The following is a 26,886-nucleotide window of genomic DNA, read 5'->3' as shown; positions in this document are numbered from 1 at the left end:
GCTACACTTTTAACAATACTACAGGGGAAACAAGTTAGGGTTGAAATATGTGGTAAGATCTACTGCCTTTGCTTGCTCTAAGGGAAAAATTAAAAATAAAGTTATAAATGATGGAAAAATAACATCAAACTGTTCCCAGTAACATCTGCTAAGCTTATTAGCAGAAACTAATAAAAACCCACCCCCTTAATGACGTCACTGCACATTCCCTTTGCCTGAGGCCATCCAGACATGAACTAGGCAGGCTGCTGCGGCTCCCCGCTGGTCTCTAGACCTCCGCAGATCCTTAGCATGGCTCTCGCTCGCTGGGCAGCCTCGCCGCCCCAACTCGCAGCGGTCAGGGATGTGCCCGTCCTCTTCCCACATGTGAGGAGCAATGCTGGTGCTTCTGTCCACTGCCTCTGCCACCCTACAGCCATGTGGGGCTAGCCTACAAGGCTAAAAAAATGTAGGTTTTTAGCCCAGGGCAGACTCCTGTTGTTGTATATCATCTTTTACGTAAAGCTTTGCTAAGTCTAAGGGTTGGTTTTGTCACACAAGTTCATAGGTGTTGTCATGAGACAGTAGTACCAGAATGGCTTTCACATTTAGTTTTTCTCTGTGTCAAGCCATCCTGAAAGATACTAAAATAGCATGAAATTCAAACGTACATGGAATTGAAACCCAGGTTTTACTGAATATCTGGGCCTTGTGGGAGAGAAGTACACACAAACCTACAGGTACGTGGACAAACAGGCCCTTTTGCCTGGCATCACCGCTGCGTTTGCGTTGCTGCCCCTCGCCTGGAGAGCATCTCCTGCACCCCACAGCTTGGGGACAGAGGAGCTAAGTAGGAGATTACGGGCGTGAAAAGATCTCAAACCCCTTTACGCTTATTGCTCCTCACCTCCCTGATCTTGCAGGGTTTATGCGACAGGCCTGCCGTGCCTGTCCGTAACGTGTTGGCTAGTGGAGATGCCAACCACTGTAGCTGGCACCAATCCTATTGGAACCAGTAAGGTGATAGCGGTGTGGTTTTTAAAATGAGGGTTCACCCTCAGGGTGGTATAAGAAGTAGTTTATGTAAGGAACATGGTAAAAGTCACACATGGATGTTTTATCTTTATCTCGCTCTTCAAATATAAGGCGCACGAGCAAGACACAACCCAATTCTGCAGCCTATTTAAGGCTTAGATGTGTTGGGAAAAATCGGGATTTTGGCCCCTGCTACTGGAGTTGTACCATTTAAAACTGCAAAGTTGCAGGATAAAATTCAGAAATAATCGAAAAAATCTTATTCAAACATTCCATCTTTTAGGCAAGGCCTTCGGGCTCTCTCACTTGTCCTTCCAGACCCTTCATTCCTTGCTATGGCGTTGCCTCATTTAAAGTGGGCATCATGCCTGCTAAGCCCTGCTGCCTATGCAGCGGGTGGCCTGGGGCCTTACGGAGGTTTCTGGAAGCTCCTTTTCTGTCCCAGCCACATGATGTCACCTCAAAGGCAAATGTTTTATCAACTGGACCTTGGCCTGTCTCATCACAATTGGGTGTCTGTCTATGTCCATTCTTATGGGGAAGCTTGGGACTCACGTTGAAGTTTTAGTGGATCTTTACTGTTAAATGTCAGAGAAATTGTTGACAGCTGAAAAAGAAACTGTGCTATATTCTAAATATTTGGAGAAATGTTAATTCTAAACATTCAGCTGTGTTACTTTAGTCATGTCTGCGGTCACAGAACAAAAGTCAAATAGATACAACCAGTTCTGGTAGGAACCCATCCCATCGTATTCCTTTCACCTCAGTACTCTGTGAATGTGAAGCACGGATGAAAAATGTAAATGCTAATGTTTGTTCCTTTTGGTTTTGTTGAGGTTTTGGTAAAAATCCAGGTAAATTAAGTGAAAAGTTAAATTTGAGATAGTATTAATACACTGTTCCTCTTACCAAAAATCAAGAAAATCAAACATTGATAGAGAAGTTGTGCCATCTTTTTAAAGTTGCAATCTTCCTTAACTTTTTTGAGCATGGAGCACTACTTGTAAGATTTAAAACACATTTCTTGTTGCATTACGTAGATGGAAATGCACACACACACACAGACAAGTAACTGCACAACCAGACGATAATGTATTTTGGCCTAATTGGTTTGAAATGAGTGGACACATGCTATTGTCCCCCAGTTTGTCCTAATTGCCATTTTGTGCTCATGTAAGGAAGAAAATTCTGGTTCTGTTTAGTGGCAGCATTCCCAGTTGACTTCAGTTGTTCCAAGAGTGATGAGGAATTTTGATTCTCAAACTAAATCAAATCATGGGTTTTGATTTCTCAAGCCTCTGTAATTCCTTCCTTTTTTTAAAAATTTATTTTAAAACAGTTCATTTCTTTTGCAAGCTCTAGAACTACTGTCAACCTTTATCCTCCCATCAATCTTATTTTTGGCTTCCTGGAGCTTTCCGTACAATATACTAGTGTAAACTTTATTTTTGTTTATTATTTTTTTTTTAAAAAGAGGAAAAAACTTAATTGAAGTTGCCTCTTCTTAGAACTAAGCTATAAAAGAGGTGTAACACAATTGCACTAATTAAGAAGAGCGGTTGGGTTCGTTTGCTTTTTTTTTTTCCCCCCTTAGCAAAGTGCCAAAAAAGAAAGATCAATACAGGAAAACCCATTTCACTCTTCAGCAAAGGGAACTGGAAAAGATCCACTTGAACTCTTAGAACTGAAATGCTGAAGGCTGATGTAATTAACTAAACCAGCTGAGAACTCAAAAATTACCTGGTCAAATGAAGAGATTATACTTACGAAAGAGCTGATGCACAGTTCTGCATCTTTTGCTAGAGGAAGTAGAGTTTGCTGGGAATTTGGCAATGAAAGGCCAAATTTTTGTTGACAATTATTTTGCCCTGGAAGTTGTTGATCAATTGAAAAATATTTGAATAACACTTAGAAATTGCTGGAATATCTCTTGTTGCCTTTCGTTTTTTTAAAATAAATAGATGTGGGTTTGGTTCCAAATGGCTTTTCAGTTTGAAATGTAATTTATAACTTAAAGAAAAGTAGTATTCATGCAGAAATAAAACTTTCTACAATGATGTCCACCAGAGTGTTTAACTGGCCAAGTTATTTTTATTAATATTTTTGTATTAGGTTTGATTATTTTTTTAATGTTTTGATATTTTACTGGATTATGTATTACTTTGTTAGCATTTTTTTCAGGACAGGACAACCATTTTGACAATTTATTGCAGATTTTTAGAAGGATAAGCACAGTAGGCACAGTTATGCTTTAAAAGAAAGAGAGATTGATCTGTTCAAAAGCATGTCTTTATAGCTATTGCATAGTAAACCGACCTTCTCTCTGAACAAAGTTTTTATTTTATTTAAATGAAAACCCTGTTTTTGTCAGATTTGTTATTGTGTCTGTGAAAAAAATCTCAAAATATTAACAGTATAAGTGATGCCAAGGCATCTGTGACCATCTGTAAAGAGCCTAGGACAGTAGCTCTGAGAGGTTTCGGGTGACCTGCGGTGATCATTTAGAGAATGAGGACAGTTAACTATTTGCCTCCTCATTAAGAAAAGCCAGGGAGATATGGTGCAAGTCGTACTGTGAGCAATGTTTCTTTGCTTTCTTAAGTGCGTGAGCTCTAGAAGGGGCAGCTGTTTTTTTAAAGCAAGGTGTCAAGTTCAAGCCTTACAAGGAGGAGTCTGGAAGTTGTGCATGCACAAGCTGCATTTTGAACAAAGCTAGCTGTTAGTTTGGTGACTAGCATGGTGGAGTTTGGAAAGAACCGTCCTGCATGCTCCATACCTTGTAATCAGCAGGAATGCAATGGTCTCATTCCTTTCTCGGGATGCTTGTGAAGAAGAGATGCTTTACTCTTTAGCTTCTTGAAATGGCAGGAGAGACTGCAAGGGGAGAGAAGGCCAAGTGTGCTTTTTTCCTCTCTAGAAGTTCGGTTTGGGCATTTTGGGAAAGAAGCATGCTGGAGTTCCTCCTCGAGAAGAGGCAGCTGCAATAAAAGCCAAGACTGAAGAATGCAGTGATGTGAGCCAAGCAGAGCTCCTTAGCCTTTGGGGAAGAGCTGCTGGCTGCTGACTCTGTTCTGACTCTATGGTAAGACACAGCCTAGAAATACAGAAGTGTAGGGCTCATTGAAAGTTTCTGATGAAAGTATTTTTCAACAGAAAATACTGAGATTGACTGAAGTGACTCGTTTTGTGAGAAGTGGCTTCTGGCTTTGGGAAATGTTGTTTTTCATTAAGCTACAGAGCATATGCAAAACAGTAGCACATTGATTTGGCTATGCTGTCACGGTGCCTTCCTGGAGCCTATTTTAGTTCTCATGTTCACATTCTCTTCTCTGAGATGGGGAGACAGTAGCGGGTCCTGAGACATGCGGCTTGATGCATGGAGCCATCTTGGACGAGAAAGTGGGAGCACAAGTACGTGAACTCCGGTTCCATGTGGCAGGGCATCAATTTGATAAAATTAAATATTTGAACTTTTGGAATGTTTTCATTTTATTGAAATCTCTCATTTTTTTGCCTTTGGGTTTTTTTTACCTAAAACAAATACATAATTTCCTTTGGCCTCCCATCATTTTAATGATAATATTGTTGTCATTAAAACTGATCGGGAAGAAGTATTTTGCCTAGCCTTGTCAACTAAGTAGGTAAATAGTGCAACCCTTCCAGGAGACAAATGAAAATTTGTGGATTTGGGTGGGGTTTTTGAGGGGAGGGTGTTTGTTTAACTACTAATAATGACCCCCAAAAAAATCCTTCCAAGAAGCTGATGACTGCTCAACACTCAGTTAAAGCAGACTGAAGCTTGCCGATCTCTTCAGGGGATAAGACAAGGGCCAGACGAGCCGAGCCGTCTGATGATTTTCTGTCAGCAGGGCTGGATGCAGAAGTGGGAAGTGCCCGGCTTCCTATTTAGGTTTGAGGTTTAAGTTTTAGTTTAGGTGTTTTCCCTAGATGTCTGGCCTGTTTCCGCTTTCCTGAGGGGAAGATTGGACTGGTAACTCCCAGTCCCTGTGGATGGCAATGCTGCTTCAAGTAGCAAATGTAAACTCCTTTCCTGAAATAGCCTCGGCTGCCCTCTGCCCTGGGGTTAGCCTGGAGGTCAGGGCATGGCCCTGGAGGACCCTGTGAGCATGATTTAGAAGAGAGGCAGAGGAGTTGTGTCTTGGATGCCATTTCAAAGCTGAAAAAGTTACTTTCCCTTGATTCTTCAGCCAGATCTCCCTAATTTATGACAACGGTGCTAAAATATGCCGGAAGGAGGAAGAGCAATCCTTGAGTAAGGAGATGGGACGTGAATAAACTGTTCTAGTTTATTCACAGACTAGTGCTGTGCTGAACCATAGCTGTACGTGGGGCTGCCTTCTCCAGAGCTGCTTGCGTGGCCCATTAGCAAGATTCCCAGTGCTTCAGGAAGGTTTAATTTGAGAACAGTGGTATGTCGGTGCACAGAGCCAAATCGGGTCCAGTGGTGTGCTCCAGGAAATAGGCTGCCCTGGTTGCCCAGGGCACAGGGGAGCATGCTGCAGGGTCGGCTTTGCTGGACCCAGCTCAACTCCAGCTAACAACTTAGTTCAGCAAAAGCCAGGCAGCCCCAGAAGCGCAACAGTAGTGTATCTGAACTAATTACCCAGCTTTTTACCTCTGTGAGGGAAGCATTTCTGCAAACCTGTCCCAGCAGAACTGAGAGTTGAGTGTTTTTTTAAAGTAAGTGTTAAATTTAATTTTGCGTAATCTTGACAACCCATCCACCGGGGGGGTGGGGTGGGGGTGGTGTTGAATGTTTAGGATCCATTATACTTTGGGAACTCTTTACTGAGCTCTGCTCACATGTTTGGGCATTCTCAAACATCTGCAGGATCACAACCCAAATTCTTAAGGCGAGGTTGAAGAAAATAGAACTTTCCGTTATGTGTAATTGGGTACAGGAAAAAGTGTTGCAAGTAAAGAAAGCTCAAACACATTTGAATGCTTTTTGTAAATCCTCTTGACATTGTGAAGAATTAAGATGTTATTGCTGATTTAAATGGGAAATGTCTGCAAAGGCACATCAGTATTGTTAATAAACTGTAATTTATTTCTTTTAAAAAACTATTAATCTAGGTAATACCAATTTCTAGTAACAAAAGGCGACCATCAATTAGCAGGAATAAATCTATGACAATGAGTACTAAAGGTTTCTGCGATTTTCTACTGAAGTTTGCATTTCTACACTAAAAAAAATTGTATTGAGGGGGAGGCTAGTTTTTTGTTCCTTATGAATCAGACTTGGAGGTACTCAAAAGATAAATACGTTCCTCTCCTCCCCACCATGTTGTCTGTAGCCTCTTTTATTTGGGATGTTTATCTGCAGAGAAGGAAATCAGAAAGGGCGTTAATGAAATTGAGTATGGTCTTTCATAGCTCAGCCAAATTTCTAATGAATAGATTTTTCTGGGTGAAAGCCAAGATCTGTGTATCGTTTTGGATGGGTAAAAGCTTTACAGTTGTGTATCTGATTGCTGCACTGGCATCTGTGGGAGGGAAGAAACCTTCAATGTATGAGTGGGGATCATCTGGTTATTTATGGCATGGTAACAATGTGTATAAAGATATGATCCGACACATATGTCAAAGTAATTCCTGTTGACTGACTTCAGGGAAAATGCATTGTAAATCCAGCCACTCGGTGCACTTGGGATTCTGATACAAAGGTAGCTGCTGTGGAGGTTTTTCTGGGGCCGTCAGACTATTTATTTTGCAGCCAGGCTGATTTTGTCTGGTTTTAATTAATTTAAGAAAAGGGTTCTTTAAGAAAACAAAAAATGACACTCCTTCTTTCCCTTCCCTTTCCCAAAACAACCCTCTGTATGTGGGAAATATCATGTTATTGTCTTAAATTAGCAGGATACATCCAGAAACAGCATTTGTAGTTTCTTGATTTTTTTTTTTTTGTAATAAAGTTCATTTTACCACAAAGTACGTCATTGCTGAAACTGAATTTTTGTAAGAGGTTTCATCTTTACCAACTTTCCTACCACCAAATACTGAAACTGCTATTTTTAAAATTATTTTAGAAGTGTTACGTCAGGTATTTTTTTTAAACCCACAGCTATCAAAGTTTCTTGATTTATTGTTATCATGGCCATTGCAATATGGATGTATTTTAAGTACTTGGGGATGAAAACTGCCTTAACTGTTGCCGTGAATGTCTGTCTGTCTTGTTCTTCATTGTATGGTGCTGATTGTGCAATAAGGGGCACAGGGGTTTATTAGTTATTCAGAAGCAAGTCTGTTTATCTGGAAGAAGTACATATAAAGTTATACTGAAAATAGTGCTTTCACTGCCTGCAGTCACCAACCTTGGTAACTAAAGCCCTTACGGCTACTGGTGCTTCCAGTCTCCTGATCCCATGGCAGAGAAATCTGAGCGCATTTTACAGATGAGGGATTGAGGAGAAAAGAGACCAAACGACTTCTCGGGGCAATACGTGACGTGTGTGACAGAACTGGATCTTGGATACAGCTGATGTTGTCCTCATCCAAAATCTTAGCGGAAAGTGATCATCCTTTCCAAAGTGGATGAAATTTTCTCAACCGAGACTGCACAATTTTCAGTATTTTGTTTCTTCTTGTTCTCCGTGAAGTGCAAACTGCAATAATAAAGACTGGAACACTTGAGGAAGATGTCTCCCAAGTTAGCAAGCTATGGCTTCTTATGGAAAACCTGCATCCCACCCATTGATGAAATATAGCAGCCCAGGAGAATAAAAGGCTTACCAGGGTTCGAAAGACCTCCATTTACATAAATATGCAGAGACATCTGTTACAGTCATGAGTGACCTGCTGGTTTAAATCATCAGCAAGGGAAACTTGTAGTTGATCAGCATTGCCTGCAGTAGCAGGTGCTACTTTAGGCAACAGGAATTAATGAAGAGGTTTTCGATGAACAAAGACCTTTCCGCTTGCCAAGAAGAGACATACGGGAAATTGAAACAAACGGCACACGCCTACGGTCTTTCATTTGTAATACGCGACGAGAGGGTAGCGTGTGCTTCTGCGTCCAAATCTTTATATGATTAGTTGTAGGTATAGTGTGGTGTGGCTGACAAAGTCGCAAAGTTTATGTCTGAGAAGTGCTTACAGCTTTTCAAACCAAACTACTTAAGTCAGATTCCCAAACAGAAATGAATCATCAAGATTTAATGGAAAATGTTCAAAACAAATTCATCATCTAAAAAACAGTGGTTTTGTTATCAGAGTATATGCCCAAAATAGTAATATAAAATTGTCATCCTAAAGGTTATGATTACGTAAGTGAATAATTGAAGTTTTTTTCTTGCTCACCATTAATCAGCAGAGACATTATAACATTATAACTTTATATAATGCCAGGATATTTGTATTCCTTGTTGGCACAGGGTATATGGTGTTCTCTCTGGTTTTTTCTCTCTCTTCCCTCCCCTCCCCCAGTAATAAAATTTATAATCTCATCTTAAATTTAGATTTGTTTCTGTTTTATGGGAACTTTATTTAAGTTCTCTGCATAACGTGGTTTTGTAAGGAAAGAATCTGTCTTTTCAGTGGATGAACTACTGGACAGAAAACTAGATTACAAATTTGAGGCTGCAAAAAGGTTATGATTTGGTGTGTTCTACATGACTGTAATTGCCAGCAGTTCTGAAAAGCAAATGCTCACACAGTAAAAAGGAGTGTCCAGAGAACCTGTAGTAAAACCACACAAGTAAAAGAGTTGACATTTGCAAAGGCTTCCCAGATTTAAAATGCTCTGACTCCATCATATATGTTAAATACTGCTCTTTAATTATAATAAAAGGTACAGTACAGCTTGAGTACTTGATTCATAATATTTAATGGGTGCCTCACATTGGGACGTATCAGCTCTAATAACTATATGGGATCTTTAAATATCTTAACAATTCCCACCTCTATTTTGATAACAAATTTCAACTAAATTGAGATAAAACAAAACCTGTTCTTTTCTTTCCCTTTGAACAGAGCGTGGATCACACTTCTCGTAAACCTCATCATATTGAGGTTGGGCTAAGATGAGCATAACCAGTGACGAAGTGAATTTCTTGGTGTATCGCTATCTCCAGGAATCGGGTAAATTTCCTGTCTTTCCTCACAACTTCAGGTCATAGATGAAATGGGAAAATCGGCTTTTTGCATGGTGTTGCTTTAGGGATGTTGCATTGAGTGTTTCAAGCTAATAAACTCAGACTAAATATTTCTTGCATAAACCCATGTTTCTTTGAAATCATGGTCTTGAACATAATAAACGTGCAAACATACGCAGGTACAAAGTAAACATTGCAGTTAGGCAAAACAAGGAAATAAATAACATTGTGTTAACATGTTTTTGTAGAGTTATATCATCTCAGCCAAAGACATTTTTGGCAGCACAGGCACAAAGCACATGGATTTTGTATCTTTTTTCTTAGCTACTTGATATCATTCTGTTAGATACTTATTAAGTAAAGAGGGATCGTCTAAATTGGTTTTATATTGGCTGTAAATGGAAATTTGGGTGCAAGCATCTGATGTTTAATAATTTCATTAGGGTAATTACATATGTAAACTGAGCTGTGCAAGTGTCAGAGTGGCTCTGTCTTAGTATCATTTCCGCCTCTGTTTTCATATCGGAAAATAATGTCTTTACAGGGCTTTTCTGTTTAGAAGGAAAGCTTCATCTTTCCTTCAAAAAAAAAAAACCAACATTGAAATTGAAACTTAAATTTAGGGTCTATTTTGTTTTCATAATCTTGATTCCACTGTTTGACTACAAGAAGTAGAAGTTCTGTTCACTAATGGAAAATGTTCTGTTAGTGCAGAGGTGATTGAGGAGGTGAGAGACATTGACAAGGGATGTATAGCCAGGATCCCCATTTTGTTCGTCCTGGCCCTATGTCCTGGGTTGGTAAAAGTAGAATCGACTGAAAATATAGGGTGCTTCATATGCTGAAAAAAACCAAAAAAAAAAATCCTGTGAAAAATCCGTGTCTTCCTGACAGAAGACTTGAAGCCAGTTTTAGAATAAACCCTCCAGACACGAGATGTCTTGGACAGGAGACCAGAATCCCAGTAGCTAGAAGATACTGAGTTAGCCTGCTTCCATTGGTCCTTATAACTAGCATTCATTAGATACGTTATTTTGATTTATTTCTTCTACTTCCAAGACTGTTTCAATCCCAGGAACCCAAATCTCTATGCGAAGAATCTCCACTGAAATTGAGAAGAAGATTTATAATACTTTATCAGGATTTGATCTTCTACACAGCTTTTTGAGAGTCAAGTTGTGGCCTCTTTTAGTAGCTGTTTACTCACATTGTATTCTTCTCTGTAATAACAGACCTTGTAAAAAAATAGTCTAGTTCTGGTATGCAATCAGATGAAAGAAAGATAGGGACTAACAAAACTAAAATTTCATCCAGACAAAGTTTATTTTTAAAAATAAGCTATTGGGTACCACACTGGAAAGGGCTTTTGAACATTAGAGCTGTGCGCAGATGGACATAATCAAAGCCTAAAGAATCCTGAAATAATTTTACGTTGTTATATTTGTATTGTAGGAGATTCTACATAACAGTGTATTAATACAATAACTTTTCCTGATGTGAAAAAAGAAAACGAGCCTTTTTATTCCTCTTGATAGATCAGTAGGTGGATTAGCATTGTGTAACGATTCAGAAGGAGGCTTTGCAAAGTCAGTCAAGAATAGTGGTATCAGCCAAATGTCAGGAAAAAGTTCTTCTAGGTAACCTCTCTCCCACAAGCAAGCAATCACTTTTGCCATTTTAGGGAGAACTTCACATACAAATTTTCATATTCATTCCAGTTGTATTGCTCTTATATTCTTAAGTAAAGAGCCAAATGTTTTTCTTATTTAAACCACACATGCTAAAGGCGTTCACAAAAACATTGTATTTCCACTGTTTCTCTTGTATTTTACCCATATAAGAGAGCAGAATTTGAGGTTAAATATTAGAACAAACATTCAAATATGATTCAAACTGCACATACTGAAATCTAGATGCTAGGTATTGATTTGGTAGATATACCTGACAGTTTGCTAATAATTCCATTCAGCTATAGATAGAATAATATAGATATAAATAAGAGCTATAAGCAATGATGAATCCACTAATCTATTTTAAAAGCTTCTTGCATTTAGTTTGGATCTTCTTTCATACTGTCATTTGTTTTTTCCAAAGTTTTTATATCTGTATTTTCAGATAAAGTAGGATAATAAGATACAAATTGTTATACAGCATATTACCTTTCCACCTGCTAGTATAAATGCCATAAGATGAGACAGCAGATGAAAGATGTTTAATCAATAGCTTCAGAAATAATGCGTGCCAAATTTAGAGGGCTAGTGTTTAAATACAGTTTAAGTTCAAACCCCTGCAGTTTAAGGAATTTGCCGAAAACAAGATTATTACATTGATTATTTATTAACATTAGCTGAACCCAAAGCTTCTAAAAATTATATCAGAGCCATAAATGTTGCTTACAAGACTGTACAAAAGTTAAACTTTTTTTTCAGGTATCTGTCCTTTAATCTTATCCTGTAAAATTTCCAGGCTTTCCCATAAAATGTAGGCAAGTGGTGGGAGAAAGAGACCAATGACAAAAGGAAATACATATGGTGGAACAGCTATGTCAAAAGCGAACTGTCCCTGTAATATTTCAAGTATTTTGCAACTGCAAGGCACAGAAACACTGGAGATTATGTGAAACATTATAGCAAAGATACTGATGGGTGCTTTACATTTCATTATGAAAATGGCAGGTCATTCTAGTAGAAGCTCAGCTCTTCTAAAATTGAAGTTAGAAGTGAAATTCAGTAATTATATTTCCTCCTTAATTCTCTGTCAGACTAGAAAACTCGCACAGGACAGTATTAATAGAGTTGAACTGTCTAAACCATTATTGTTGCTTTTTAACAAATCTTGGCATACCAAGGGGAGTTCCAGTGAACTGGAAAAAGCAAATGTTGTGCCAGAATTTTTAAAGGTTAAACAAGATGATCCAGGTAACTATAGGTCAAGCAAAGTCATTGAAAGGTTGAAACTAGATACCTCCAACAAAAAATGAAGAGATGACAGCATGTCTAATGCCAGCCAGCAAGTTTTTATGGATAATAGATCTTGTCAAGCAAACTTGATACTGCTTTTTCCAAGATCACAAATGAAGTTGACGAAGACAACTGTGCTGACAATAATGCACTTGGACTACTTTATGGCATTTACTTAGCCTTGATGACACTGTGGTTAAAAACAAAATTAAAGAACAGTGTGTAAAATCAGTGTAATCCAGGGTTACCAAATGGATTAAAAATGGACTAATGGAAACATCTTGAAAAGTGATTAGAGTTGGGGAATATTCATCTCACAGGTTGCTTCTAGTGGGAACTCACAGGAATCTGTTCTTGGCATGGTACCGCTCAATAGCTTTATCAGTTACCTGGAAGGAAATATAAAATTATTTTTGAGTACATTTGCAGATGGAATGAAATGGTAAGTTGTGGCACTCGATGAGTTGTACTGACTGATCATGTGGTTTAACAGAAAAAAAATTCAGCCAGGGAGACTGCTTTGAGCTGCCTGCTGCTGGAGAAGCAGGCTGGAGAAGATGCTTGGTCCAGGGGCAGTACAGTCAAATCCCCCCAGTACAAGACAGGACTCAGACAAGTTGAGGCTCTAATTGCTTAGCTGTTTTAAAATAAGTAAGTAAATAGTTGCTTCTTCACATAAGTGACTGTCTCAGGGCTTATCTATGCCCGGAAAAACAGAGCAGCCAGGCATAACTTCCATTTAGGGTCCATGGGTTGATGGCAATAGGAGTTCCACCACTGAGGTGGCTAGCTGTTGTCACTTCCACTGTAGGACCATGAATGCCCCCCTTCTTGAGGTGTAAAGAAATCAAGTGATTAATCTCAGTTTAAGATTGCTGCTTCCTATCCAAAAGTCAGGTCTTGCAATGTTCACTTTGCTCCTTTTTAATATGAGCCTTTTGGTGCACAATTTAAAGTGTCCCAACTCTTAAAAGTGCTGAGTGCTTCCCAGCATTGTTTATCTCTGGAGTCAAACTTTTAAAAGTCAAGTTATATTTATTCGTAGGTGTCTTGATTTAAAGGCTTAAGTGAAAATGTTGGCCTCAGTTACTAAAATCAGGCTTAGGTTGTGTCTACACTATGAGTGTACTACCAGTGTGGAGATAGGAGTACACAAAATACTCCCGTGGTGGGCGTCATTATACCAACAAAGCAGGTGCGTTGACAGAAGTGAAACAAGCTATACCAAAGAAACCACAGTTCTGGCATCCAAATTATGTTGTTTAGGTTAGCACCTCTTCAAATTCCTGAGCAGCATACCTTTGCTAGCAGCCATCTTCACTGCCGACATAGTCCTTCTATTGGTTTTCTTCAGGGTGAAGAACTGTGTTTCTACAAAATCGTATAGAATTCAGAATACAGAGTTTTCCCGTTCTGCTTTGTCTGCCCAAAAGAGAAACAGATAATTACTTGTCTTTTGGAATGGTCAGAGCAGTACTATGCAATGGGAGTAATAGGATCCCGAGGAGAATTGAAAGGGGGCGGGGGAGAGGTGGCAAAACCAAGGGAAATCAAATCTCTCACATTCCTTTTAATCTAAAATGTGCTGCCATCTGTTGTGAATGACAAATCCTATCATAGGTCCAAATGCTACAATAAATTACCTTCCCTACCCAGCCCAACATGTCAATTCAGTTATTAAAGCTTTTTAAAATTTGGTATTTTTGATGTATTGATTGAGTTAATTGTGTTCCTGTTCTAGCACTTACATGCATGTTGCAGTATAGAATCCTTATCTGAAAATCAGCTCCACAGCTGTCTGCGGCTTGTACTGCTCTCTAGCAGGGCATTTATTGTAGTGGATGTCTGGCAGTGACTTGTTAGTGTTCAGGTTGTGTAACAGTTTCCATTTTTGCTCATACTTTTACTGTTCAGTTTGAATTTTTCCGTGTTTTATGACATACACTTGATAAAATATTCCTCAGTGTACAATCTGTGCCGTGTCCAAGACAATAAAAACACTAGCTGGATGCTTTTGCTAAAAAGATGTCAACGAAATTTTTAGCTGCTGACTTGGGACACTTTACCATTATACTTCAGAATTGCTATTTGTTTTCTTCCCAACCATACAAATTAAGGCAGCTAATAGCGTAGTTGTTTTCCCTGTGTAGATTCGGGATGACAGCAGTGTGTTGGTCTATTTGGTTTATGGTTGACAGATTTTCCTTGTTTTCCTAAAGGATGAGATTTTCTCTCAGGTTTTACGCATAGGCTCGAGGGCACATACAGCATGAAGCGTTTCTGTGAATCACAGCACGAAGTCCTTTGTGGAGTTAGGCATGTGCAAACATGAGCCTTTCCTGTTAATCACATCCAGGGCATCTTACTCTCATTCTGCCTTTGGAAATTATGAGAGAATCCAAAACATGGATATTCTGAAGCTTCTGGGATTTCATCATTGTAATGTTGTCCAACTAGATACTGTTGGGCTAGTAGTAGTAATAGTTGGAGTAGTACTAGACTACAGTATTTCCAATGCTCTTTACAATTTTTTTTAAAAGGAAGCAATAAAATTTGAAGGAAAATATCTTCTTTATGACTCATTCTCTTTTTTAACAAATACATTTTATACAAAATGTAAATATTGCAATTTGCTTGGGTAAGTTCTCAGGCAGTAGGGAATGACTGAAGATCAATATTCTGTTCTTTTGAATTTGTGCCTTATACAACAGTCTTTACTTACATAAGCCTATGTAATTTTTCTCTGAAGTATGTATTTTTTCTGCATGTGAGGTACGTTTAGAGTATTTTGAACAACTGTGTATGGCACAGGGTACCTGAGTCACAGATGAGAAAAGTGCATGTTGAAAATAAATCAGATTAAGCATAGCATAAAATACTGGCATATATAGGTCAGCTAAATTTGCTTCAAAGCTATCAGCTTCCTTTGCGTAGGAAGGCTGCTGCTAGGTAGAAGGGGAATGTACAGTGCATAAGTTTTGCTTAAATTACTAAAACCTACACCTTGAAGAATAATTCATTAGAAGAATGAAGCACTTGGTCAGTAAAAGCACTTGTCCAGTGTGACAGTAAAAACAATAGCATGCACTGATAGTAGAGCCAGTGAATAATAATTTTTCTTTTGTTTTTTATGCTTTTTCCAATTTGGCTCATAAGGATCATAGGATAGTTGAGGCTGGAGGATATCTCGGGGGATGACAGAACCAGAGAATAGTTTGGGTTGGCAAGGACCTTTGGAGATCATCTAGTCCAACTCCTCTGCTCAGGGCTGTGTCCAGTTGGGTTTTGAGTATCGCCAAGGATGGAGACCTTTTTTTTGCTGAGGGGAAAAATACATCCTTGAAATGACATCTGTCATAGATGGCAATCATGGCTGCATCATTTGTGTCTACATACGTCTTATCACCAGCTCTTGGGTCATGTGTAGTCTGCCTGTGGTATAGAGTAACTGTAGTTCATAGACCAAACTCAGCCGCGCTGATGGAAAGACGCTTAAGTATTTGCTTAGCATCTATTTGCACAGGTACTTTTGTGCTAGTGAACTGGGTGCTGAACAGGTATTACTGAGAAAATAATACACTTTTTAAGGAAACATGTAAAAACTAGGTGTTTAAACCTGGCTTTAAAATTTTTGTGCCTCAGTATTCCTGTTTAAAAGTGAGGTTAATACTGCATATGGTACTTAACAGCAGATGGTAAAAGGTTTTGGTCCTAAAATGTGTTGAAATTCTCTGAGGAAAGACTATTACAGGTGTGCTGGGACACTATTTAACATTTTTTTTCTGTTATTTTAAAGTACTATTTGTGAATTCATAGGTGAATATATATATCGAAATGCAGTAGGAGCGAGATGCTAACTGTATTATTCAGGAAGTGGTGTTAAGACAGTAGGCAGGGTTTCTTTGACCTTCTCAGCTGTGCAATAGCTAGGCTTTGGAGCAATGCAAACTCCATTTTTAATTTTCATGGTTTAGCACAGATCTGATTTGTGAGCATGCAGCCCTATTTATATGATGTGTTATCCTCTTTAGGGCCAGCCTACTCAATTAAAATAATATGACTTAAGCTGCTGATCCAAATCCCTTATATACTGCAAGTTGGATATAGAACCAACATTTGTGACCTGTCATGAATTATTTGAGATAAATAAAAGCCACAGTGTTGTTCTAGCAGTGGAATATGTGTTGTAGTGATTCTTGGATAAGAGTGCTTGAGAAATTTGACAAAAACAGGTTTGATTTAAATAAAAGTGTTTCCTGAAAGTCACCCCAGAATAAACATTTCCATCTAATGAGAAACCATCTGTAACTATATATATTCCATATAATGAAACATAATATATATAACTCCCCCCTGTATAATACGTACATAGTAAAAATAGTGTACTATCAAAAGGGTTTATAAGAGGTTTTAATAAACTCCTGCTCTTTTTTTTTTTTTTTTTAGTCTCTCCCCTACTTTCTGTATTTCTTTTAAACTGGGAAGGAAGTGACTGTATGATTCCAGACATAGTGGGACTGACTCTGAATTGTAAATTATACTTCATAGTTGGAGGATGGATGATTGCTGAAAAGACAAATCCATTTCTCAAATAAGAACTGTATTATTATGCACAGTTTCTCTCTCTGCTAGTAATCATTTATTCTTTTTGCAAATATTAAGTACATTTCAAAAAAACCAGGGTGAGCATTAGAAGACAACAAGCTTTATTGGGCTGTAGTTCCAAAACCATTTGTTTTTAAACTTATCAAAGCTATAGATCTTGGGAAGGATGAAGCTGATAGGTTAAAGAGAAATACTTTTCCCAGCTTCCTTTAAAGATAAGCAAATTGGTTTCTAAGCAGACAGCCCCTCTGTATCATGTGAAACAATGTGTGAGTCAAAACCACGCTGTGTACTTTTTCCGTAGAGCAGTGAATACGTACTAGCAGTATTTGATGGTTGGCTTCCCAAAATCCAAATTCTGCAATGGAGAGGAAAAAACATCTTTACAGCTACAGAAGTTACTGGTTTTGTCATACTTTGTTCTGGTTAGATTTTCAAAAGAATGTAATAAGCTGTATGAGGGCCATTTTTATGTGTGTTTATATGGACGGACTTAGAGTTTTGTGACCAGATATCTAGTTTACGTACATACATATAAACAGTAGTTTCAACTGTATTGTGGTGCAGTTCAAGTCCTTCTGAAAACTTCTTTCTCTGTGTCTTTTACCCCTGTTGCATAACAAGAGCAATATGAATGCCATGTAAGAAAAGCAATACTTGGTGCAGAATTTTATAAGTTCCTGTGAAGGAAAAAAAAACACACTGAGTATCTTGTTCTTTTGCCATTTGCAAAACCGTACTTACTTGGTATTTCCTTCTAGGTCTCTTCACAGTTTTCTAAACTTGGCTATTTTAATTTTTCTGAAAGTTGCTGTACAGCGTTGGATCTCAGACACTGAGCAAACACAGTGATTTTTAAGCTACACAAACATAAACAATTACACCTTTGCAAATTTAGTCCATAGCATGGATTTTGGTTCTGGTCACTTCATGTGCTGTTTTTTAAAGCTTTGCATAAATGCAGTATTATAGGGGTATTAAGAAAATAGGATGTGGGTGGAAGACAGATAGGTCAAGATGGCTCTGCTAGTATAAAACCAGTGAAATGCTACATATTTGTCATTTTACTGCTTTTCCTTACGATTCTCCAGCCCCAGTGAAAGAAGCTGTATCTTGCATCATTTCAAGTTGTGCTAATAACCTGCACGCTGGGGACGTTCTGCCTGCATGGCCATGGCAGTTACAAATCACCCCTCCTCGCACCCAACCAGCTGTATTAGGACTCCCTTCGTAGTCACCATCGGCAGAAACCATCCTGGTGCTGAAGTTCCTGAATGCCCACTGAATGTCAGCTGCGGTGTCCTACTTGCCACCGCTTATAGGTGCATATTAGAACTGGTAGGAGAACATAGGTTACGGGGGGGGGCAGTGAAGTACATATGACTGTGAAAGTCTCTTCTATAAATGTGATCCTTAAAACGATGCACGTCTCTTTGGATGTTTGGTTGCACGGACAGGGCTAACAGATGACAGCATCACGTGAATTTAGAAGGAAAAGATTCTTTTTTTTTTTTTTCTTGCTATGGCCTTTGTAAGTTATTTCAAACCTTGCCCATAGTTGCATTAAATTTCTAGATCTGTGTTGACATTTATTCACAATTGTCAGTCTAATTTACACAGAGTGTGTGAAAAAGGGGATTATTTCAGACCTTGTTTTCAGAAGATTTTTTTTTAAGTTCCTCTTTCCGCTGCTCATGTTCTGTTTTCTGTCTGTATCGTATTTCTCTTTTTGTTAATTTGCAGCCCTCAAAAAGGCTTAAATAGTGAGTGCCAAGTACTGCTCATCAAAAGATCATTTCCAAGTTGTATTAATCTTTTCCAACATATTTTCCTGCATGAAAAAGAAAAAAAAAACCTGCCAAAAACATTCTTTGGCGCGTAATAAAATAATTTGGGGTAGCAGACATTTACTCTGAATTCTTGGCAGAAGGTGAACAGGTCAGATATCCAAGAAAAAAGGGTGTAACGTTTAATATTAGTGAATAATCACTTCCACAAAACTTCGGGTAACCAGGCACACTATAATTTTGGCAACTGGCGCAAGCTACAGCTAGGGATCCTTTCTTTCTATTTCCCAGGGACTGTGAAAGAGCTTGTAATACAGGACACATTTCCCAGGGTTCTGGAAATAATTTTAATCGTTCAGCAGTCCTAATCTTGAAACAAATGTACAAGCCCTATTGTTCAGCTGATTTTTCTAAAAATATATTTCAACTGCAGTTCTTATTTTAAATTGCTAATGTGTGTCCTTGTTAAGCCCTTTATGTAATTGCGAAGGTAAGTCTTCAAAAATAAGCAGACACTGCCAAAACTAGAGAGGCACTCTAGGATTTATTAGCGAGAAAGAAAAAGCTCAGCTAGAAGAAGAATCTCAGTCTGCTGTGAATAATAAGCAAGATGTGGTGTGGGATTTTTGCCCACCTTTTTTTTTTTTTTTTTAACTCTTTGTAGAACCTTATCAGTGGCTTGAGGCACCAGACTCTTATTAACTGCAACCGAACATATTCCGGAGAAACCGGTGTCCTTTTTGTGAAACCTCTGTGTATGTACACTAGGGGTTTATGGCCATATTTTTATGGATACATAATTACATTTAGACAGAAATGTGGGGAGAAGCAAGGATAGGGATCCATGTTACATTCTCATTTCTCACTCGGTGCATCATATACAAGGCAAAATACTAGACTCTAAAATGGCAGCTGCAGTCAAGTACGGTGAACAACATCATTGTAATCTCTTGGGCAATGGGCAAGAAATTATGTCATTTACCTCAGGAACTAGATTAGCGTGTGTTAGACCCAGGATTAAGAAAATACAGTTGCTCTAAGTTAAACTGTTTGCTTCTGGGTTTTGCAGCCAGAAATGGCATTCAAATACGCCCTTTGTGATAGGTATCCCTTGCTTCTCTACACTGGTAAATCTAGACCTACAAAAGCCTTAACTTAGAGTTAACTGTTTATACGTCATTAGTATTTGGAGGCAATGATTTTGTTAATGGTCCTATTTCACTGTTCTTTAGTGGAATTTCTTTAAACTGCAGTGCTGGGGCTCTAATTTATTTCAGATCACCACATTGCACCATTCTTCCCTTCTTGCCTTCCTGCTTAGATGGCACTCCCAAGACCCGGACGTCAAACTTGGGAAGATGTTTTTCCACTGGTTGCATCTGGTTTCTTTGGCAAGCAGCTGTGCGGGCAGCTTTGGAGTTACTTGGGTTTGGTAACACGGTAAAGCGGCCAATGGAACTGTGTGGGGACATCTTTTCCTCCTGCGTGTGATTTTCTTTTGACTCATTACGCGATGGAATGTTTCTACTTGATGCGTCTAAATCTCCCAGGATTTTTGCCCATATACCCATTTATGGTCATAAAGATGACTTCCCTTTACCCCCTCACAACCATCTTTTTTTGCTTGCAGCCTGTCCAGCTGTAGTCAGCTCTTACGTGCCTTCCACTCTTGCATGAATTTTACATCGGTCAAAGTCTCAGCAGTGGTGCCAAGTACAAGAGTGCCTTAACAAATAGGTGCTCGTGCAGCCAGAAAACTTAAAGATTGCCAGTGGATCCCATTTTAGCAGTTGCAGGTGGGTTCTACTGAGCCAGAAGTGTGAATCATTTCTAAAACCTTGCTCATTTTTGTATCCTGTACCTGCCATATACTTTCAAAGAGAACAGTGTGTTACTTCAGAGGTCAGGATTGGAAGGGCTGGTATTGGGAATTTCCAAAAAGAAAGACAACGCAATGTCAGAGAAATCAGTGAAATAAGTAATGTTGAGTGTTTCCACCTGGAGATGGTTAAATTGTTATGGAAAAAAAAGAAAGGGTTGTCAGATAGTTTATGCCTCCTCATTTTTTTTTTTTCTGTCTTTCTGTTGAGGTAATAACATCACTAATTTAGTGATTTCTGGAAATTGAACCTAAGATCCCTGGATTTGAAAACCTCAGTCTGGACTGCTTGAGTTAAAGAAATAGGAAAATTTATTAAGAGCAGTGACACAGACCTCCGTATGAAATCTGACTATTTTTCAGGACAGAGGGCCACACTGGGCATTACTTACACAACGATTTCTAGGAAGGGGTTGTTACTCGTACTCAGTGTTGGGATAGAGGCTGTTCATCATAAAGATGCCTGAAATGTGTGTGAAAGGCAATTTGATGTTCATAATTCTTTATTCTCTGTTTCATTCTACAGTAACAAATGTTTCAGTGAAGAATCAGATAGTATGAATAATTAAACTGAACAATTTGCAAATAACTTAGAGACATCTGGTTTTTATAAAAATTATTTGAACAGTATACTAGTTAAATTTATCAGAGAAAACCAAGTCCAGTGAGTTCACAAACAGAAAGCTTGTGCTGTGTTCAATAGATCGCTTAACTATTGCTAATTGGGGCATCGCTGGGGTAACTCCTGAGTAACCAGCAAAGACTGGAACACTTCAGAAGTCGTTGCTTCCGCAGACCCTCTTTCTCATTCCCTTCACTTGTACAAATGCAGCAGTAGATGCTGTAGCTGTTAGAATTTAAGATTGCGATTTAAACAAGACTGCTTTTCACGGTGCTAAAGGGATGGGAAAAGGAAAGGAGCGCTTAGTGAACATCAGTTAGCTGGATCTGTGAGTGCCAGATGAGCTAGCACAGGGAGTACTCAGCAGCACCCCAGGTGTGTGGCTAAAATGAAGAATCCTTCACTGCCAGAAGAGGTGAGACGCATCTCTGGAGAAGACAAGGCATTCCCCGGGCTGCGTGGCTGCCCAGCGCCCTTTCCTGCACCTACATTGGACAGGCATTTCTGCCTGACCAGGCATATTAAAAACAATTAAAACTACGTAGCCTGCAGATCAGACAAGCGCACGAAGAACAGCATTATGTTCATTAAATAAAACCTAGTCAACTTATGATCGATGACAAATCTTGTTTTAACGGGTGGCCATTTTTTAACTAAAAAAAGGAGCAGCCAAGGGAAAAAAAAATCTTGATCACCTCTATTTTTGCAGTTACAGCAAAATCTATCAGTGAAATTTTGCAAAACACAGCCCTACATATGCATTTTTTGGCACTGCCTGGGGCAAGAATTCCCAAATGGCTGTGTACATACCACTGAGAGTATATACAGACACCTCGGTGTGGGAAAAGATTCAGCACATAACCAGGACCTGTTATCACTGTCAGTACAAAGAAGTGCAGGGGTCTCTCAATGAGGAATTTCACTCCGTTTTCAAGTCAAAACTACTTGCATAACAATTTCTGGGTTGGGGGAGAGTCATTTAAGTAATTTTTTCTGCATTCATTATATTCTCTGTGCTTTTATGCTCTGTAAAATCTTTCAAGACCAACTATTCCACAGTTGATAGGTCACCTCCCTTCAAGGTGGTCATACCAAGTTCTGCACTGTTCATTTGGCTATTTTTTTTCATGTCTGATAGTGCATTTACAGATTGTACATAGTTTGACGGTTTATGTTTTCCCATCTTTTTTTGAGGTGGAAAAAAACCTGGGACCCATTCTCTCAAGTCTGCCGAAAGGTGCTGTTTAGGGAACTGGTCCTGTCACGACACAAGTGACTGTCTGGTTCACTGGTACAAAACCAGTTCAGTGTGTGGCCATGCTCTCTCCCCTTTGGCCCTTTCTGAACACGTCTTTAACCTTAAAAGCTCGTAATCTCATTGCATGTCTCCTCGAAGGGTTAACTACATTGATTTCATTTATTGGTGCTGTTTGAATAGAAGTTACTGTTTTATAAAGTGATTATTACAGTCACTGAAATGACAGAATTTATAAGAAATAATGCATATGGACACAGGTTTGCAACTTTCATTTGTGTCACTACTACTACAGCATTTCAGGTTTGAGTCTATTGTAATGTCGTGTCATCCGTACCGCGTCCTTTCCTCAGATCCCTGCGCTCGCTCCCCAACTGCCTCCACCGCCTGCACAGAGTCACCTGGGGGGGGCGGGGATGCTCGTGTCTTGGCTTTGTGTTTCCCAATGTGGTTTCATGAACTCCAGAAGGAGGGCCAAGTTAACAGATGAAACACAAGCTAACATTTAAAAAAACCTTGCCTTTATTTAATAGAAATCACCTTTTTCTAAGACTGAACTATAGAGCTGCAACATTGCTATATAATTCAGTGTACTCAGACGCAGAGCCGCAAAGAGAACTGATGACATCTGGTAACTATAAAAGCAAAGCTCATGTGATTTTTCAGCGTTATCAGAAACCTGACGTGGATACAGCTTCATTCAGGATTTTGTTAACTGTGTGTGTTGCTTTTAAAACCAGTCTGCTTTCATATGAGCCTTACATAAATGCTATGGTAGTACAAGAAATCAGGAGGTAATTAGCTGTCGGTCGGTCGTCTGGTTGAGTTGTTTCTGTTGTGTTTGGTTTTCTTTTAATTACAATTGTATGGGAGGATTTTTCCAAGAGGGATGGGGAGTACGGTGTCCAGCAGCACTCACTTAAGCAGTTTCACTCTGTTGAGTATCAATATTTGGATCTTATCAGGTAAGATTTTAGGAAAGTTTGTTACAAGTTCTGGAAATGCATGAGTGAGATTGCTCTTCATTGACAAAGTGGTGAGGAGTTTTGTGTTTTGTCATCTAACAGGTGCTTTGGTAGTAGTTTCTTAGCATCAAGAGAAACAGTAAAATAACAAGATTCATGGCAATAACACAAGTGAGTTTAGCGCTGAGAAGTTCCTTCTCTCACGCGCAGCCAGGTGAGATGTGTCGCTCTTTGGGGATGTGGCAACTCAGTACTAGACAGAGAGGTTACCAGTGTGCCACGGTCATCTCTCTGCTGGCAAAGATGGGACTAGATATATGCCAGCAGCAACTAAAAGGTCTGGAAGATACCAAATGCAATAATGAGAGGTACAAAGTCAGAGTTAAAATTAAGCCTACTGTAGATCTACAGTACTGATTTTCCACTTTTTTACATTTTCCATTGATGTTTGTTGGTTGCCATTTTTATGCCATCCACCTTTTGATTGAATCAGAGACCATGTTGCAAATTTCTGAGCTGCCGACTCACAAACTAGCTGCTGGCTTTTTTAGCAGTCAACTTCCATGCTTCTGGACAACAGGTTAATTACCTCATTCCTCTCCATTCCTAAGTAGATTTGCTGATTTATCCATCATGCATTTTAAAGTCCATTCCTTTTCAAGAAAATGCTGTTACTGTTGTTGATTAATTTAAATACACGTAAATATAAATTACATGGGATCTGATTCTCGAATTCCAGTTAGTTGCATGACATCTATTTATATATGCATAGACATTTCAGTGTTTGGTGATCAAGCCCTAGCTCTCTCAGACGCAGGCTGTGTATGCTCAGTGCTTGATTTCTTCCTCATTGTGGTGCCCAGTAATACGCTTCGGTGTCCTACAAAACTAATAACAAGGGAAGAACACTGCTCTGCAGATCTTACAATCTATTTTGGATGCAGCAGGAGGTCCAGCAGCTCATAAACTAGACCAGGACATAAAGAGCAATACAGGATAAGAATTGGACCAGGGATTAGATAAATCATACTGCAGTTTTCAGGTGGTTTTTACTGTGCTTTATTTTTATGCTTTGTAATCCTGCGTAATTCTGCTCATAGGTGGACCTGCCACTTGCTGAAAAGTATGCAAAGCATCCCAAGCATCCCATAAAACTGGGGGAGTGCCATGAAGGGAAGGTAGGGTCAGGAAAGGAGAGGATAAGAGGCAGTTACCAGGAAGAGGAGAAAAACAGTAGCAAAATGCAGTGTGTAGGGGGAGAGAATCACAGAGAAATACATACCTCGGCTTCAAATGTGGGAGGCATTCTATTTCTCAGCTTGTTTTTGCTATCTATCTACAATCATAATTGAGCTAGCTGCAAAAAGGATCTTGAAAACAATTTGAGTGAGAGAGAGAGAAAGCATTACTGTGGAGCGAGCCCAAAATCCCGTCCTCCAGCCCACACACAATCGGACATTGCAGTGATATGGGGGAAATCCCTTAACGGTCAAAACTATAAATGAAGCTACTGTTGACAAGGGGAAGAGGCACAGCTATATTTAACGGAAGTATTTTCATTTGAGCGCTGCTTTCTTTTTCTTTTTCTTTTTTTTTCTTTTTTTTTTTTTCTTTCTTGTCTAGTCGGTGGAGACTGCAAAGGCTCTTCCTGTCTGAGACAGTGCATGGGTGGTTTCCCCAAGGCTTTTAATGTTAGATTAATGCTCTGGAGACAGTGTGGTGATAAATGGGTTCCTACAGTTATATCTACATCCTGTTTCCCCATCCCCCTCCCGCATCTGCCCCTACATACAGTCGCTCTGCAGCGCTCGCCTTCATACCCAGCAACAGTTTTCAGCAGCTTCAGCCAGCGTTTAAGGCACAGCTTGCTCTTTAAAATGTGTCCAGCAAATTTTTTTAATCTTCAGTGCCTTCACCTTCATTACCCCTTATTTCTAGGACAATGACAAAAATGAAACAAGTAAGAGAAAGACTTCTGGTTAAAGGACAGGCCGCCGCACTGGTTTGTTGTCTGCTGTTTGGCAGATCCCAATTAATTACTTTTGCTATTACTGTTCACTTTCAGAAAATAGGTTTACAGGAGCAGCCTTTCAGTTGTTTCCCGGTTTAATGGCAATGCTCTGCACGTCATATTGTACTCGACAATAAATGAGCAGAGGATTTGAAATCTTCCTCCCTGGTATCAGGGAATGGCTCCCTTGTGTCAGCTGAATCTATGGCTTGATTTTATACAACTTACGCACTGATAGGGATTTAAGTCTTTATCTTCAGAAAACACTCACACTAAAATGCAGCAAGGGAAATAAAGATTCAAGGCACTTTTTTTAGCTGGACTTGCCTTTGTGGTGATTCCTAATTTTTTGTGTTTTTTCTTTTCAGTTAGTGCAGTGCTCTGGTTATTTTTCTCTGTGTGCATTTCCATTTCTATACGGCTTCCCCTATACGTGCAGTGAAGGGGGATGGGCGGTGGCGGTTGCAGGGTGGTCAGGATGGCTCTGGTTAACCTCCCGGGCTCCGTGCAGCCAGCCCGCGTCCTTCTGCTTACGCTGCAACGTCTCTCAGATCTCGGAGCAGAATTATTTTTAGACCGTGAAGTGAAGGTGTATCTGGCTGATGCATTTAGATTTCATGTCATGGCTTCCTTTTCCTGCTCTCAGGTTTCTCCCACTCGGCCTTCACCTTCGGTATCGAGAGCCACATCAGCCAGTCCAACATCAACGGAACACTAGTGCCACCTGCCGCACTCATCTCCATCCTCCAGAAGGGGCTCCAGTATGTGGAGGCTGAGATCAGCATCAACGAAGTAAGTACCCCCGACACCCCCGGCACCCCCAGCCAGCACACTGGGGCTTGTGAAGCCACGCATCCCAACAGCCCAGAGATGCAAGCCACTGCTCCGCTGTTTCTGTCAATCTGGTTTCGTTGCATTCCTTGGACTTTGCCCCACTCCCAGCAGAGAGCTGAAAAGCTCTGAGGTAGATACGGAGTTCAAATTTTAGCTCTGGCATTAGGCTGCATTTGCACTACTTAAATGGATTTTGTGCTGTTTCTGCTACCCCAGTCAACAAGTCCAGGATGCACAGATTCTTGCAGCAAAGAAGAAAATGTGTCTGTGTTTACAGTCTTGCCTTTTCAAGGTTACAGCAGAATTTGGCATGAAAAGCCTGCAGTGTAGGTTAAACCTTCACTCCCTGACACCTGCTAGCAGGCAGCACTGCTTGCAAGCCGTGAGAAGCCTGATCAAAAACCCACGGAGGTCGCTGGAGAGTTTCTCGCAGATTTCAGTGACTTTGGCTCAGAGTGTCTAAGACCAGGCATCATCCTCTCATGAACGTGGCGAAACGGTCGTGTGTAAATTCTAACCCTGGCCAGGGAACTGGTTGTCTGTGGGGACTGTGTGAGCAGCCACAAAGTGTCTCTGTTCTCCTTGAGCTGCCAGGGGAAACAAAGAGGGGATGTGGGAAAAGCCAGCGTTTTTGCCCTGCCAACCTTAAAGGCATGATGCTTCAAGAGGGAGTGAAGTATGGCAGATAAGCAAGTGCCACATTACAAAATATTTACCATAGACATTCATAATTGTCAGAGATCTGTAATAAATATTAATACATAAAAAGCTATTGCTTTTTCCTCTGTAGCTGAATGTAGCATGTGAACAGCATGGGTGAGAACAAAGGAATATAAAATA

At 39.6% G+C, this 26,886-nt stretch overlaps 1 protein-coding gene across 4 annotated transcripts in view; it reads left to right on the top strand.

Annotated features, from left to right (window-relative positions):
- Positions 1 to 26,886, top strand: part of TBL1X (transducin beta like 1 X-linked) — a 203,448-nt gene that overhangs the window by 135,353 nt on the left and 41,209 nt on the right. For all 4 annotated transcript variants that reach the window (XM_054828345.1, XM_054828370.1, XM_054828352.1 and 1 more), the window contains 2 exons: positions 9,007 to 9,114; positions 25,859 to 26,004. In XM_054828345.1, the coding sequence (XP_054684320.1) occupies positions 9,057 to 9,114; positions 25,859 to 26,004 (204 nt within the window). In that variant the 5' untranslated portion in view covers positions 9,007 to 9,056. The remainder of the gene's footprint in view (positions 1 to 9,006; positions 9,115 to 25,858; positions 26,005 to 26,886) is intronic.

The sequence above is a fragment of the Grus americana genome, chromosome 1 (genome assembly GCF_028858705.1).
Source record: "Grus americana isolate bGruAme1 chromosome 1, bGruAme1.mat, whole genome shotgun sequence".
NCBI lineage: Eukaryota > Metazoa > Chordata > Aves > Gruiformes > Gruidae > Grus > Grus americana.
Note: the sequence above shows the minus strand (reverse complement) of the source record. Positions and strands in the feature narration are given on the sequence as shown.